Source organism: Heterodontus francisci, chromosome 25 (genome assembly GCF_036365525.1).
Source record: "Heterodontus francisci isolate sHetFra1 chromosome 25, sHetFra1.hap1, whole genome shotgun sequence".
Classification (NCBI taxonomy): domain Eukaryota; kingdom Metazoa; phylum Chordata; class Chondrichthyes; order Heterodontiformes; family Heterodontidae; genus Heterodontus; species Heterodontus francisci.
The window spans coordinates 54,575,723-54,593,182 of record NC_090395.1 but is presented as its reverse complement, the minus strand read 5'-3'; the positions used below and the strand labels follow the sequence as shown (position 1 = coordinate 54,593,182).

General features: G+C 41.0%; 1 protein-coding gene across 1 annotated transcript in view; it reads left to right on the top strand.

Annotated features, from left to right (window-relative positions):
* The window catches only part of LOC137383877 (semaphorin-3D-like), a 106,769-nt gene that overhangs the window by 80,008 nt on the left and 9,301 nt on the right, over positions 1 to 17,460 (top strand). The window contains exons 8-16 of the mRNA XM_068057228.1: positions 3,855 to 3,969; positions 5,544 to 5,613; positions 6,048 to 6,192; positions 7,640 to 7,862; positions 7,939 to 8,027; positions 10,585 to 10,626; positions 12,037 to 12,194; positions 13,725 to 13,789; positions 15,381 to 15,520. Of these exons, the coding sequence (XP_067913329.1) occupies positions 3,855 to 3,969; positions 5,544 to 5,613; positions 6,048 to 6,192; positions 7,640 to 7,862; positions 7,939 to 8,027; positions 10,585 to 10,626; positions 12,037 to 12,194; positions 13,725 to 13,789; positions 15,381 to 15,520 (1,047 nt within the window). The remainder of the gene's footprint in view (positions 1 to 3,854; positions 3,970 to 5,543; positions 5,614 to 6,047; positions 6,193 to 7,639; positions 7,863 to 7,938; positions 8,028 to 10,584; positions 10,627 to 12,036; positions 12,195 to 13,724; positions 13,790 to 15,380; positions 15,521 to 17,460) is intronic.

Here is a 17,460-nt window from a genome sequence, read left to right as displayed (position 1 = left end):
GCCTTTAACATAGTAAAATGCCCCAAGGCACAGGATCGTCATCAAACAAAATTTGACACCAAGCTGCATAAAGAATTATTAGGACAGATGGAGGCGGGTTTCAAGGAGCATCTTAAAGGACGAAACAGGGGTAAAGAGCTAAAGAGGTTTAGGGAGGGAATTCCAGAGCTTAGGATCTTGGCAGCTGAGGGCATGGCTGCCAATAGTGGAGCAATTAAAATCGGGGCTGCGCAAGAGATCAGAATTGAAGGAGCACAGTTAACTGGGAGGGTTGTGGGGCTGGAGGAGATTACAGAGATAGGGAGGGGTGAGACCATGGAGGGATTTGGACACAAGGATGAGAATTTTAAAATACAGGCATTTCTTAACCAGGAGACAATGTAGGTCAGTGAGCACAGGGGTGGTGAATGGGACTTGGTGCGAATAAGGACACAAGCAGTACAGTTTTGGATGACCTTAAGTTTATTGAGAATGGAAGATGTGAGACCAGCCAGAAGTGCATTGGAATAGTCAGGTCTAGAGGTAACAAAGGCATGGATAAGGGTTACAGCAGCAGATGAGCTGAGGCAGGGGCAGAGTCGGACAATGTTACAGAGATGGAAATACAGTCTCAGTGATGGTGCAGATAGGTGGTTGGAAGCTCATCTTGGGTTCAAACATGACACCAAGCTTGTGAACAGTCTGGTTCAGCCTCAGACAGCTGTCAGCATAAAGGCTGCAGCATTGGAGTCCAAGGCCTGTGCGCAAAAGGGACGTTAGGCCCCTTGCATATACAAAGAGGGGTCTAATGCCTGCTTCAATTTCCCTTTGCAAAATTCTTTCACGACTTGCTGCAGGATGTGTCAGCATGTAATTTCAGACATTAGCTGGGAAACCAAAGGTGTGGCTGGAGGTTGCCTCTCGTAAGGTACTTCGTTTTTTACTCTGCCTTGTTGTGGATCCGGGAGGAGGAGCTGACTGACAGCCACCACTCACTCCTCTTCATCCTGGTTCCTTCCCCCACTCCGATCTTGCTTACCACCTCAACTGGCAGCCAAGCAATAGACCTTTGTGCTTTCTGGGATTGCGACCAGCAACTCACCAGTAATAAACAAATGAGGCCAGTGGATCAATTTCCCATGGTCCTGCCTTCGGCCTCATTAGGCATGTGCAGAGTGCACTGCACCAAAATGTTGCCCCCATTCAGGTGTGATCTAATTCCTATTGAGATCCTGAATTAAATGAAACATTGACTAAACTTAAGCAACTTCTTGCAAAACAGCAGTGGATGAAGTGTTCAGCTGTTTTCAAAATGATTATATTGACTGGGAGAAAGCAGCTAAGTGAGTACAGGTGTGAATGAACCTTTTCACCGTGAATGATCAGTAAGGAGGTGAAAGTGGCAGCATCAGGATGTGAAAACTGTGGGAGGTCAAAATAAGGGAACAGCTGGTATGTGCAGGGTTGAGATAAGCAGGGTTAGAGGCGGCCAATGATACAGATTCGTCACGCTGGCTGACTTTCTTGTGGAAAAATGTAGTAATGCTCCCTCTAGTGGTGTTTAGGAGTATATCCATCTGGACAAGCTAAACACATTCTTGCAAGAAGAAGATGGAGCAAAAGTTGGGGTTCCTCGGATAGGTAGAGAAATTCAAATGAAAATGAGGTTTAAAAGGAGGCATGTGATAAATTCAGAGCTAACAATATAAAAGAAAATCAAGTGGGATCCAGAAAGCATAGAAGGAAAGAAGAAAGATGAGAAAAGCTAAGAGAGGGTGTGAAGGAAGGCTGAGAGGGAACATAAAGGGAAATAGTAATATTTTATAAACACATAAAAATAAAAGTAGTTAAAGAAAAGGTAGGGACGATTAGAAACAACAAAAAATGCTCAGAGAATAAAAGAATATAAAGGAATATGGCAATACGGCACAGTGGCGCAGTGGTTAGCACCGCAGCCTCACAGCTCCAGTGACCCGGGTTCAATTCTGGGTACTGCCTGTGTGGAGTTTGCAAGTTCTCCCTGTGTCTGCATGGGTTTCCTCCGGGTGCTCCGGTTTCCTCCCACATGCCAAAGACTTGCAGGTTGATAGGTAAATTGGCCATTATAAATTGCCCCGAGTATAGGTAGGTGGTAGGAAATATAGGGACAGGTGGGGATTGTGGTAGGAATATGGGATTAGTGTAGGATTAGTATAAATGGGTGGTTGATGGTCGGCACAGACTCGGTGGGCCGAAGGGCCTATTTCAGTGCTGTATCTCTAAACTAAACTAAACAAACTGAATACTTTGCCTTGGTTTTCATAGAGTGTGATGGTGAAATTGGAATTGAATAAGAGGAAGATTTGGAACAATTAGATAGGATAACAATGTATAAGAAATTGGTGTTACAAAAATTAGTGGAATTCAAAGTGGGAAAGGCACTGGGGCCTGAGCAAAGGCAGATAGAAAATATCAAAGGCTCTGACCACAAACTTCCTTGGAAGTGAAAGTTGTGCCGGAAGGCTGAAGGATTGCCAATGTAACATTTCTGTTCAGAAATGAATAAACCTCTTTATCTGATGTAGTGCTCCAGATCTACCCTTTCTATGCCATTTACTACGTATATATCTCCATACCATTTATTACCCAATAAGATCGTCTATCAGTCACCTACTTTTCCTTCATTTAAAATTCAGTTCTCTGCAAATGAAGAGCAATTCATTACCTAGTCCAATTTTACAAATGGATTAGTTTGTGGGCAGAGACTTTTACTCTACACTGCCCAAGCATTTAAAATGTAGTTGAGATTAAATTAGAGGAGCTTACTGTTGTGGTTATCATGCCATTTATTCAGTGCATCTTCTGAAGATTATGTTGTGAGATCCATTGCTGTGGTTGCTGCTTAAATTGAGTTAATTTTGATGGTGCCAAATAAAAGTAACACACTTAAAAATAGCCTGATCATATGGCCAATTACATATAGGAAGTGTATGTTTGCCTCCATCAAGCTTATCAAATGTCTCAACTGACTTGATTCCAGTTGTCTCAGTCTGCTTGTCTCATTTTAACAGACAGCTGGTAAATCCACAGTTAAATGCTTTTTCTTTCTCCTGCTCATAAGGCCCATTATTTAATGGAGAACTTTCATTTCTGCCATGGATGTTGGGATAGTTCTGCCTCCATAACATTCTCGTTTTTTCTCTCCCTTTAATAAGAAAAGGGGGAGGGCTGATGGGGTGGGAGTATGGGGGAAGTACTGAAATCTTTTAAAGAGGCTGTATGCAGGTAATCTTGGCAGGTGAAAGGAAGCGAGAAGGGCTGGATCCATCAGGTATGTGCCTTTATTGCATTGTATTTGAGCCAGGAGTGCTTCCTCCAGGCCCAACAAGCTGACCTCCACACAATCAGACACCCATGATAAGCCGATTCCCTCCCCTGCCCGTGAAGGCAAGGCTCCAATTCCTCCGCTCTTCCCCACACCCACCCCACCCGCACAAGCCCCCCCAGGATGTCAGAAGTACCTGAAGTACACTCCCCAGCTACTTACTCACCCGATAGGCTGCCAGCCTGTCAATCTGGAGTCTGAACAGACATCCTGCCATGAAATTCTGCAGGATGTGTGGGAAACCATTACTTACAGGTTTCCCGTCCGAGAACCCTTTCCCTCCTCCCCAATCCCACTTTCTTCCCAGCTGCTAGAAAATATTGGGGCCCATGTCTCTGATTGGCTGTCTGACTCGTAGATTGAGAGACATTGCTCCCATAGACACATTTTTTGCATGAATCTTATGTAAATTGTAATGGAAATTGGATTTCTCCTACCTATGTTGAATGTTGATTCTCCCAGATCGTTAGATAAATGTTCTTCCTTATAAACACGGTCTAAATCTTTGCAGAAAGATATTGGAGGTCAGCGGAGTTTGATCAACAAGTGGACAACATTTCTGAAAGCTCGTCTGATTTGCTCAGTCCCAGGACCTGAAGGTTATCAGACATATTTTGATGAGCTACGTAAGTAACATTCCATTTTTGTTTTGTTTGGTGTTCATATATTTCCAGAGCCCTGAAAATAGAAGGCTATTTAAATAAAGTTAACATTGATACAAATTATTTGTCTCCTAAAATCCACATTATGGGCTGGATTTTATGTTCCGGCGGCAGGCAAAAACAAAATGGCGGTGATCAAGTGCGCGGCAGCTCAGAATAATACACTGGTCAATCATGTGGTGGGGGTGGGCTCTGCGAGACTGGCAATGTCGTCAGCTGCCTCTGCATAGGTGCTGGAGCCATTTTTAAAGGGCAACCAGACCTGCTGCTAAATTTGAATATTTACTCCCATACACCCCCACTCCCCAGTACACTGCTAATGAAATGTCACCCCTCCTGCCCCAAAAACACTTAGATGAAATAGTTGCTCTCTTCCTACCCCCAAAACACTTACATTGATGATAAGGTCTCTCCCCCCACCACACCCCCCGCCCCCCCCCCCCCCCCCCCCCGCACCCCTTCACAAACTGTAGAAAGTGCAGAGGTCACCCTTTTCCCCCCTACATTATTAATGCACATTTAACCCTCTCCCCCAGCCCCCCCCCCCCCCCACCACACTAAAAAGCCTAAGAACCCTTCTTCCCCACCTCGGTCGCGCCAGCTTTCACTGGACAGGAAAGTGAAGGCGCGTGAGTGCCGACTATCACACGGAAGATCCGGGCAGCGGGTCAGATAGTGGTCAATTTTATTTAAATGCATTCATGTTCTTTATTTAAATATTTAAAGTCGAGACCCATCACCAAGTGGCAGTGGGGGCCGCCATGGAGCCTCGGCGTCACCGGGAAAATCCGGCACTCCCGGCATCGTGCTCTGTGGCAGGCTAGTATCGGTATGATGTTCCAGCCTCAGCCCCACTCCCCCCGCCCCCACCATGGAGTCCAACATCAAGCGCTCAACAAAATCCAGCCCTGAATGGGCCAATGTTTTTTGTTTATTGCAGCCCAATGTTGAAATATGGCATAGAGTCAGTTTGATTTCACCAATCATTTCTTTCAGCCAAATTTATCCTGTTTTTATTCTGCAAAGTCATATTTGTGATTCTAATACCATTTTACATTAACAGTCATGCATTAGACACAGATAGGAAAGTCTTATCAGTATTAAGAATTGAGAGGACAGCATTAATACCTTAATACTGATATGTATATGACGTTCTTGTTGGTCTTCCACCCAATAGTTAGAATTTAGCCACATCAGGGCAGCTTGGTGATAGTTGAGGTTTGGCTCCAACTATGGTGGCACAAGGAGCTGCATCAGAGGATGAATCACTCTTAGCCACACTGGCATCCCCTCTAGGGGATATGATGGAGCAATATTGGCAGACATCTGACAGCAAGTTTAATTTGTTTGACAACTTAATTAGATACTGTACAGCATGGGTAGAGCTAGAAAAAAAAAGACATCTTTAAGAAACTATTTTACTTTATCTGGATATGGTTATTTCTGAAATACATAATATACCTCCGCTTTGTTTGGCAAGAACTAATTTTCTGGACAAAATCTCATACTTTGTATTCATTTTTTTTCATTTTATAAAGAGGATGTTTTTCTGTTCAACACAAATGATGACAAATTACCAGTGGTTTATGGAGTTTTCACATCATCCAGGTAAATGAGAATATTCTTGTACGAAAGAATGAATAGTTATTTTGATCACTGCTGTAGGAACGTAGAGCATTAGTGTTATTTGATCTGCCCATGTAATGTTACAAATTATAGCACAGCTATTGATTTCTTTACCCTCCAAACATTTTATATTAAAATTGTTTATTTTTCTGTGGTTTCCATACATCAAGCATTTATTTGACAATTTACTTTTTGGCTGAAAAATTCTGACAATATTTGCATTTACAGGGATAAATATGCCAATACTTCTTCTAAAAAACACCTTTTAGCCTATCTACTTTTTTCTTCCACTGAATTTAATCCTTTGCAGCAGCGAAACTTTAAGGTTAAACAACACAAAGTCAAAATAAAGAAATTCTGTTTGGACTAGTAATAATTGAAATGTTTCAATAGCGTTATTTCTCTTTGTGTCTCAGTTCTGTTTTCAGTGGCTCAGCAGTTTGTGCATACAGCTTGGCTGATATTCGTGCTGCATTTAATGGACCTTTCATACATAAAGATAGTCCTGACCGCCACTGGGCAGAATATCAGGGGAAGATTCCTTATCCAAGACCTGGAACAGTATGTACAAACATCCACTAACTGTTTGAACCTTATATCAAGATGTATACTTTCTATCATTAGCTATTGTAACAAGCAGAAGCAGGGATAGGACCCAGTCATCAATTAGACACATAGCCTACAGCTTAAAACAAATGAGACTTAGTTAGCCACAGCATTTGTGTTTTTAAGTGCAGCAATGAATAAGACAGTAACGTAGATTACTTTCCAACCCACACCTTCTCACTTTCAGCTCCTTTCTCCTCAACTAAACTATTTCTTGCCTTTTATCCTTCCAGGCTGGGAATCATTCCTGATTAAAGGCAATTACCATCAATAATTTCTTAAAGCTTGCCTTGGTCATTCTGACATCTTATACAATTTTTTTAAAGCTGTACCCCTATCACAGATACAGAGTTCTGACAAGCCTATAGCTCCCACGTCATCCCTCGCTAACTCTATTACACTGTGTAGAGCTAGCAAGCAGCTTTAGATATTTGATCTTCCTCTATAATTTTTTTCCACTCATGTTCTGAAGGTGCTGACCCTTGCGAGCATGTCACTGCACAGCCTCACTGAACTGCATGTTCTTCACACGGGAATAGAGACGCTGAGAGTTGGTCAACTATTCAAAGGCTGAGTTTTCTGACACCGCAACTGTGGAGGGTGCACTACCCGCACATGTAGTTGCAGTGTGTGTGACATCAAAGCCAGCGATGTCCTAGGCAGCTGCCTGCATCAAAGATGGTGCAGACCTAGGAAAAATAAAGAGAGAAGGAGGGAAGGAACGAGTCTGCCGGGTTAGCAAGCAAGGTGCCGAGTCTCGGGGAAGCGACACGGAGCCCGATAGTCCTTGCTGGCAATGGCTGGAGACCAGAGCACTGCACGGCACGGAGTGCAGGAGAGAGGTGGCAAGGGCTTGGGAGAGGGGGTGAGCAAGAGGTGGCGGAGGGAGTGGACATGATGGTTCCCCAAGCTACAGGCACCAGGATGCAGAGGCAGAGTGACTGGCACACTATTACCCAGAGCCGGAGGGAGTGGCTGAGTGACTGGCCGATGTGATTATGTCATCACATGTAGGTGCAAACCAGTACTGGCACCAGCTGGTGGGTGCATACCAATGCTGTCAGTATTTGGATGCAATTGCACATAGACACCTGGCCAATTGGCGTCAGCAGTTAGTGCTAGTCAAACGTGGAATGTATGATCTTATGCTCCTGTCCTCATCTGATTCTTTTCAGTTGAGGCTTTGACAATGATCAAAAGCAGAAACTCTTCCTAGAACAGACGCCAATCTAGCATTTCACCTGTCATCCAGTGTCATACTTATCTCCTTTCGGTAAATGCAACTGATTTAATGATCTCTATTACAGAAGCATTGGTGTTTTCTTTGAAAATGTAGAGAGCTCTAAAATGTGTTAAAAGTTAAGAAAAAAACATATATAAATTCCTGCTTGTTTTCTTTTAGTGTCCCAGTAAAGCATTTGACTCGACAATTGAGTCAACCAAGGATTTCTCAGACGATGTCATCAGCTTCATTAAGAATCACCCAATGATGTACAAGGCTGTGTATCCAATAAGCAGGAAACCTGTTTTCATTCAAGTGAATGTTGGTTACAGAATTACACAGATTGTAGTCGACCGTGTTAATGCAAAGGATGGACAGTATGCAGTTATGTTTTTGGGCACAGGTATGTGACATAAACATTTTTTTAAAATTCCAAATATATTCTTGCATTAATACAATTTTTATATATATGTTTCCAGATGTTGGAACAGTAATAAAAGCGTTGAGTGTTACCAAGGACAATTTGAATGCAGAAGAAGTTGTACTCGAGGAATTACAAGTGTTTGAGGTACAGAATATCAGCTTGTATAACTTAGTTGGAAGCTGAAAAGTTCTTTTAGGGGGTGTAATTGAACCAACATGCGAGACTCGCCCTCCCTAATCAATGTCAAGAGTTACAGTACTACTAAAACTAAATTCCCACCTGTCAGTTCAGCGGCAATGATGGGGAGTTACAGTGATCTACCAGAACTGTGTTTAATAATTGATAACAGTGAGAATCTGAACAAAGACTGGTCAGCACCACATTTCCCAATTGTTTCCCTTTGTCCTTTTTCTACTTTTGGAGCTCTTGTTACATTTTTAAAAAAAATATATATGTGATTTTTATGCTCATTAAGATGAAGGATGTCAGTGTTGGGCAACATCCATTCCTGGAATTTCTGCAAAGTTTCTTCCAATCTCCTGCTATAACTCTGATGGAAGATTGGTGGAAATCCCAGAGAAATTACAGTTTATTTTGGGGTTGTTATTGATCCACTGCCAAAGTTATGGCAGGAGATTGGGAGATTTCAACAGAAATTCTACCCATCAATGACTGTGTTCTACTTTGAACACCTACAACTGGAATTTCCCCGGGGTTTCTCTTGATCTCCCACCATTTCTTCAGCAGAAGATCAGTAGAAACCCTGGAAAGACAGAGTAAACAGTCAAAAACTGCCATTTCTCCAAGGGTTCCCCCAATCTTCCATTGACGTCACGGCAAGGAATTGCAGCAATTCTCCCATTTATTGCCAGCATTGAATACTGACAAGTCAGGTAAAATTCGTCATTTTGTGCACATCAGAAGAGTATCATCTGCTGCACAAGTATTTTTCGTCTTCATTCCCTGTATCAGCTATCCGGTGGCATACCTGGGTGAGATTGCCAAAAATCAGCAAATAACTTTGGGTTGAACAGTGAAACCAAGTTTCAAATATTGATACAGTTAATTAAGGCATGCATTTATGGTGGATACATATGCATTTACAAAAACAAGTCAATTTAGGGAGCATGGTTTAAATAACTCGACATCTATGCTATATAGTTGATATATAAGTTTACTATATTAATTATGGACCTTTAACTTGAAATATTTTACTTTCTCCTTCGCAGATTGATTAAATTCATAATAAATAATGCTGGATTTGACAAATATTCCATTTCCATATTTTAAAAAAATCTCAAAACTATTTGTTATCTGGTTGTTTTAAGAGCCAAATTTCCAAGTTTGCAATATCAGCAATGAGCTTTGCCTGTCGCTCACGCAAGTTGGAAAAATGCAGACACGCTGCCCTTGACTTTCTGTCAATTAAAATTGGAAAATTACCCTTTACAACTCAAAGTTTATTAACAGAATTTAAAAAAGCAGCTTTTGATTTCCAAATCTAGAATTTTAAACAGATAAGACATTAAAGCATTGTAGGATTTGGCACCCATTTAAGAAAAATAGATGATTGCAGTCGACAGACTGCTGCCAGGTAAGTGATTGTGAAAAAAATTAAAGCCTCGCTTCAAAACAAATTAAAATGTTTTGGAAGCATCAAAAAATAATAAATGCAAATCATACATTAAAAATACTATTGGCAGCATCCATTCTTCTAGCTCCAACTGTAGAACTAGTTAAAAGTACCAGACTCCAAAACTGATAAATTAAACTGGCTGACCAAGAGCCACACACAATAAAATAAATCAGCCAGCAAGTACAAGTTTACAGTAGCTCTATTTGCATGAAGTAGATAAATTGTTAATCCAACTAGTTTAGCTGTAGCTGGTGTTTAATTGACAAGTCACAGAACATTATCCAGTCCTGGAATTTGTGAACAATTCATGTCTGTCACAAAGTTTGAAAATTGATTTAGTGACTATTTCCACACGGCATAGACACAAGAATCCATGTTCTGTGAACAAAAGGACTAGATTGTCACCTAATTTTTCATGTTTGATGACAATCATTAACAGTATTTTTTAATATCCTTGACTAAGTGTCAGCTGTGGCTCAGTTGGTAGCTCACATGCCTCTTGAGTTGGAAGTTTGGGAGTTCAAGTCCCACTCTTAAGCACAAAATTTAAGGCTGATACTCCAGAGAAGTACTGAGGAAGTGCTGCACTGGTGGAGATGCCATCTGTCAGATGAGACATTAAACCAATGTCTCACTGTCTGCTTAGGTGGATGTAAAAGATCCCATAATGCAATTTTGAAGAACAACAAGGGAGTTATTCCTGGTAGCCTGGTCAATATTTATCCCTCAGTCAACATCACAAAAACAAATTCTCACATTGCTGTTTGTGGGAGTTTGCTGTGTGCAAATTGGCTGCCATGTTTCTTACATTACAACAGTGACCACACTTCAAAAAGTATTTCATTGGCTGTAAAGCACTTTGTCTTGAGGTCATGAAAGACACTTTATAAATGCAAGTCTTTCTTTCTTTAAAGCTTTTACTATAATCACAGCCAATAAAAGTCATTAAACAAAAAAGCAGTTACTAAATGAATTGACACCAACTTTGTTACTACATTTCATGAAGACGTCACAGTGGTTCTTCAATCTGAGTTATTAAATTGTAGTAATTTTACATTTTAATAGGAATCAACTCCAATATTAACAATGGAAATATCTTCAAAGCAGGTAAGCAATCTAAATACAACATAGCGTAACAGGTTTATACAATGGGCCCAGGTTGTATTTAGATATGCACATTTTTTTTTAGTTTAGTTGTTACTCCAGCTTACTGGAAATTATTACTTCTTATTGTGTTTTGTGAGTTACATGAAAGAATTGCAGTTACATAGGCACTAAATTCACAAAACCGTAAACATCCAACTGCATCTCTGAGAGTAACTTGGAGTGCTAGAAACCAAAGGCTCTTCAAGTAGCTGACTCAAGATTGCCATTAGCAGAGGCCTGGGAACAGAAAGCTGATCTGCTTTCTCAATCAAGAGGGGGAGGGAAAATGGAGTTAAAAGTGATTATATTTTGATCTCAAGAAATAGCTAGACTGGCACATGTAATCTCCCCTTACGACATGTAGACCAAGGAATGTTCCAAGTTTGATTCCTGGTCTGTACTGTTAACTGATCACTATTAGGGTGACTATGGAGTTTCCACCTTTGGTCTCACATTCCTCAGGCTATGGAGTGTTTAAAAAAAAAAGCCAGTTCTTCCACCCAAGGTTGCTCTCTAGTGACCTCTGCTGGAAGTGTGCTGTGTTTTCAAAATAAGGCTGGAGTTGCAGTGAATTTACAGAAAGAAACAACCACTTCAATATGATTCCTGCCTTATTTGTGGAACTATAATATAGAGTGAGTCAGCAACTTCAGAACAAGAGAGATGTGAAGGGGAAAAAAAGTAAAAGAGGATTCTGGATAAGAGCAGTTGTCTTTTCCGGAAAAATTCAGTTAGGAAAATTGCTGAAACAACTGTATTAGTAAAATCTCCTGTCAACAGCCTCTAAAGGTTTGCAGAGTGCCATTTCAATTGCTTCCAGTAAATAAGTATCAGAGTGTAAACAGTTTGATATGATTGGGTAATGCTAACTTATAATATCACTGTGATGCCAAAAAGATGTGATGCCATGGAAATGACTTGAGCTTTACCAGATGTAATCAGTTCTTTATGTTGTCTGATGCAACATAAATGAGATGCTTGGAATCCAGTTTGCTAAAGATCTCAAATAGGTCTATTAACAGCTAAACTATTATGTACAGTACAGAACAAACTATTTACAGAAACTTCCTCTAGGTGTTACAATTGCAGAGTGACTCTAGCTTGTAGTCACATGACTACAGCCTGGTACTTAGCTCATTAGCATACTGAGATCTGAAAGGGACATCACTCTTAAGGCAATCATACAACACCAGACAATTGAAATAGTAATGCAAATAACCCACACAGTGCATGGGATAATTTAGGGTCTTTAAGGCTAAGGAACTACTTTTCTATATATATCTAAAGATTATTTATTATTTCATGCTATTCACTGAGAAACTTGAGCCCCTAACAGAATCTGTACTTATGCAACTTTAATATCACTTACAGAAGCAGATTTATATTGGATCGAAGGATAGTGTGGTGCAGCTTGCTCTGCAGAGGTGTGGTGCATATGGTACAGCTTGCTCTGAATGCTGCCTTGCGAGAGATCCCTACTGTGCATGGGATGGGACCTCATGTTGCAGATATGTGCCAGCACCGAAAAGGTATGTGTTAAATCAAAGTTAGTGTAGGTCCTTTTGAGCTATGAATTTTCTTTTGTGGGTTTTTGTGCTTTGTTAGAAATAGTTGAGAGAGTATTCTGTAAATCATTAATGCTGATTGTGATAATGTAGAATTGGAATCGGGCAGCATGCAATATTAGGGAAGAAGAATTATTAGGCAATTGCCACTTGCTCAGTATTTCTGACCAGCCTTTTGAACTTTTACAATTTTGGTAGAAATACAGAGCAGAGGAAATATACATTAACTATATTGGTCAACCAGTTAGCAAAACTCTTTCCCCCTCTCCCTTCCCTCCTTCACCCACTAGTGAGCCAGACAATGAAAGAAAAAAGAAAACCACAAATGCCAGAAATGTAAAATGCAAATAAAAAAGGATGGGAATGCACAGCAGGTTGGCCGGCATTCCAAAGAGAAACCTAAATGTTAACCTCCCTCTTTTCCGGATGCAGTTGCACTTATCCTTCAATTTCTGTTATTGTAGTGAGTAGGACAATGTCAGCTGAAGTTTCTCCAGCTCAAGTAGGCAATCTCAAGTATTGGGAAGCTTTGACTTTCACATCTGGGTTTTCCTGGTGTGGAGGAAGTTCGGCAACTAAAAGTGGAGCAGGAGGACTCCCACCGAAACACCCTGCCGCCCCCAGAAAACTGGCCATCGCAATTTCCCTCCCATGGCCCCATCGGAAGCCCACCTCATCGCATGCAAGTGAAGGAGTGGACGTGGCCAAGTGCTCACGGGATTTCCCATCATTTCTGCTACTTACTAACCCCTGTAAATCACTGCCACTATAACGTTGGCAATTCTGAGCCTGGACAGTGCAAGAAGCAATTGGAAATGTGAAAGTCATACAGAAGGGTGATCTTGGGTGGGAGTCACTTCCAGTACTTAGAATCTGTAGTGTCTTTGCATATAAAGATGATGTGTGAAACTTGCTGTGAATTTAAAGAAAGTTGTGCATTTTGCAATCCCGGACTTCACTCTGGGGATTCCATTGTTCGTATGTTTTGAGGAGTTGAATAAGGAGGACATAGAAAAGGAAAGGATGGGCGCCTACAACACCTGATTTGCAGGTATCTGCAAACATGGCCCTCTCACTCCACTGATCAACCTAATTATTCCATTCTACAGCCAACTGAGGTCCTGTCTGGATTGGGAATTCAGTTAATAGGCAGCCTGGAAAGGTAGTGGCAGAACTGAAAATGACTGTAGCGGCTGCATTGGAAAAGGAGGTGGTGGCAGCACTGAAAAGGAATGATGGACTGCAATGTCAAACATCATTCTCTTTGTAAAAACATTCAACCACTTGTATTAATACATGCACTTGTATCTTGCTCTGCGACCCTCGTTTACATGTTATATATCATCTTCAGGCAACTTTGCCCAAAACTTTGTACAAAGTAAGACATTTACCCATAATTGTTCAATCGCAATATCTGTAACTTACCTAATACAAGAGTTTTTATATAAATTTTATTTAAATCTGCTGATTAAAATGTGTTTTCTTTTCTATTAGACAGACCAGACGTCAAGATGTAAAATATGGAGACCCAATAATTCAATGCTGGGATCAAGAGGACTGTGAGTGTATAAACATAAATACAGCAATTACTGCATTACTCCTGTGTATTTGTGAGTGATAGCATTACTTCAGTTGTAGTTGCTGGTAACAAGCATCCCATAGCATTCAGAAATTGTATTCCTAGCTGAAGGAGGATGGCTATTAGTGAGGAGAAAAAAAATTAGCCAAAGGTTAATTAAAGCACACAGACCTTAATGTGGAATCATGGAACAGCAAAAATTATCCTCTCACTCCACAGATCAACCTAATTATTCCAGCAGTCCTATTTGGTTGAATTTTTTCCCCTTATTCTATGGAGGCAGTTAGGCTTTTTATGGGACTGGAGATCTTTTTATATATATGCTTCTTTGGTTACTAACAAAATAAATTTATTTTTCTATATTATTTTAAATGATGATGGAAACCTTGCAGGTAATAATGCAATGTAGTCATTCAGCTGGCAAACTTTATCCCATGCAGGATTGTAAACCCAATCCAAGCTGGATTCTAGCTGGAGATGAGTTCTGCGTTGGGGGATGTGGGGTCGGAGTTGCTGTGGTGAGGTCAGGAAACCCGGAAGAATGGGTTTCCCGAATGTCATGCGGAATTTAACTGCAGAACTCCTTTAAGCGAGGTTCCCATCCAAAGGCAGCTTGTTTGATAGCAAGCCTGCTTCACAGGGCCAAAGCCTATGAAAGCAATTAGGGTTATCATGGGATTGAGAAAGATCATGAGGTGGGGGGAGGTCCCATGGTGGTCCAGGGGATCCATATCACGAGTAGGGGGGCAAGTCCCATTGTGGTCTGGGGATCTTAATTGCAAGGAGAGTCCCATGATGGTCTGGGGAATCCAAATCATGGGGGAAGGGTCAGATGGTTGCCCAGGGGATCATGCAGACAAGATTGTCCAATGTTGGTTGGGGAGGTCAGTGGTGGTCAAGGGATGACCAGAAACCCACAATGAAGGGATTATTTAGTTTATCTTGTTGAGCCTGGAGGAAACACTTCTGCTGCTCCTAGCCTAAAAGCCATAATTAGTAAAGGCACTTACCCATGGATTCAGCGCCTCCTTAATGCTGTCAAGTTGTCCAGGGCCTGAGAAACATGGCTGCCTGGGGGTTAAAACTAGAAGGAATGTTAAAATTAAGGCATGCAGCCTCATTACAATATCGAAATGACCAACCTGCTTCCTGTGAGCAAGTGGTCACCTGTACGTTGTCTAATCTCTGTTACAATACCAAGTGGGTGGGTTCAAGGCAGCTTTAGTTCCTGTTCCAAATCTTTTGCATTTTAACTTCCAACACGACCCTAACCCCCCCCCCCCCCCCCCCCATTTTTGGGAATTAAGATTCACCCCTGTGTGACTTTACTGGTTATTTGGCACACATCTTGCATGGGCATGGAATCATTTAAAACATCCCTTACAAAAACTAATAGTTGAGAACATCAGAACATAAGTAGTTTTCACAGCAGCTGTTTTCATTTTGGTCCACAGAATGTTTTACTCATTAGTTGTTCAATCAATTTTACCTACTTTAGTGTTTGCTAGCATGAAGTGATAATTAAAATTCTTTTTCGTTAATATCCACAATGAACATCTCCTGTTATGTAGATGGAAAAAATGTGCTAACTGAGAAGAAGTTGATTTTTGGAGTACAGTACAATTCCACATTCCTGGAATGCAGTCCACGGTCACAACAAACATCAGTCATATGGTCTGTTCAGCGATCACTGGATGGCCAACAGGAGGAGGTAAGCAGTCTGGTGCATTTTAACACTGAAAATCGTTGGATTTGAGATGTGCAGTAAATTCTCCAATTATGTATCAGGTGACTTGTTTAATTATCAATCAGACAATAAATATGACAACATACATTTTCGCATCGTTCCTGTAATTAATCTTGTTAGCACTCCCATGTCAACTAATTGCAGTGAACTATTACAGTTCATGGACAGTTTTCTAACATTCGTGCAGTCTGTTAAGTGTGTACATATAAATCATGACTTGACCATCATCATGATAGCAAAACTGTGCAATTTCTGGAACAATTAACACATTCAGGAGCCGCAGATGCACATCACTGCTCTACTGCTAGCATGCGGATGCTGGGTAGAAATGTGACTCACAATCACAAGTGGCTCATTGGAATAGCTTTAATGCAGATTAAATATATGTTGACTTTGAAATCCATTCAGTATATCTGTAGCTAGACATCCTGAATCTTCAGCCTCTTGGAAGGCTATGGGATTTACTTAAAAGCTTCCATTCGTTTTAAATGTTCCTATGTTTTTAGAACATAAGAAATAGCAGCAGGAGTAGGCCATTCGGCCCCTCAAACCTGCCCCACCATTCAATAAGATCATGGCTGATCTGCCCCAGACCTCAACTCCTCTTTCGTGCCAGCTCCCCATAGCCCTCAACTCCCCGATATTTTAAAAATCTATCTACCTCCTCCTTAAATACTTTCAGTGATCTAGCCTCCACAACTCTCTGGGGTAGAGAATTCCAGACATTCACTACCCTTTGAGAGAAGAAATTACTTTGCATCTCAGTTTTAAATGAGTGTCCTCTTATTATGTAACTATGTCCCCTAGTTCAAGATTCCCCCACTAGTGGAAACATCTTCAAAACATCTACCCCTCAGTATCTTGCACGTTTCAATAAGATCATCCCTCATTCTTCTAAACTCTAATGAATAAAGGCTTAACCTGTTTAACCATTCTTGATAAGTCAACCCCTTCATCCCAGGAATCAGCCTAGTGAATCTCTTTTGAACTGCCTCCAATGCCAGTATACCCTTTCTTAAATCCAGGGACCAAAACTGTACACAGTACTCCAGGTGTGGCTTCACCAACAACCTGTACAGTTGTAACAAGACTTCCCTATTTTTAAACTCCAGCCCCCTAGCAATAAAGGCCAAAATTCCATTTGCCTTCTTAATTAGCTGCAACTGCATGCTAACTTTTTGTGTTTCATGCACCAGAACACCCAGATCTCTCTGTGCTGCACTTTTTTGGAGTCTCTCTCCATTTAAATAATAGTCTGCCTTTTGATTCTTCCTACCAAAGTGCATGACCTCACACTTTCCTACATTAAACTCCATCTGCCAACACTCAACCTATCTATATCTCCTTGCAGATTCCTTATGTCCTCATCACAACATGCCCTCCCACCTATTTTTGTATCGTCAGCAAATTTGGATATATTACACTCTACCCCTTCCTCCAAGTCATTAATATAGATAGTAAACAATTGAGGCCCTAGTACTGATCCTTGTGGCACTCCACTAGTTACGTCTTTCCAACCTGAAAAAGACCCATTAATCCTGACTCTCTGTCTTCTGTGAGTTAACCAATCCTCAATCCATGCTAATACATTACCCCCAATACCTTGTGCAATAATCTTTTATGTGGCACCTTATCGAATGCCTTTTGGAAATCCAAATACACAACACCTACCAGTTCCCCTTTATCAACTCTGCTTGTTATATCCTCAAAGAACTCTAACAAATTTGTCAAACATGCTTTCCATTTCACAAAACCATGTTGACTCTGTTTGATTGCGTTAAGCTTTTCTAAATATCCTGCTATTTCTTCCTTAATAATGGACTCTAGCATTTTCCCAACGACCGATGTTCGGCTGACTGGCCTATGGTATCCTGCTTTTTGTCTTCCTCCCTTCTTGAACAGGG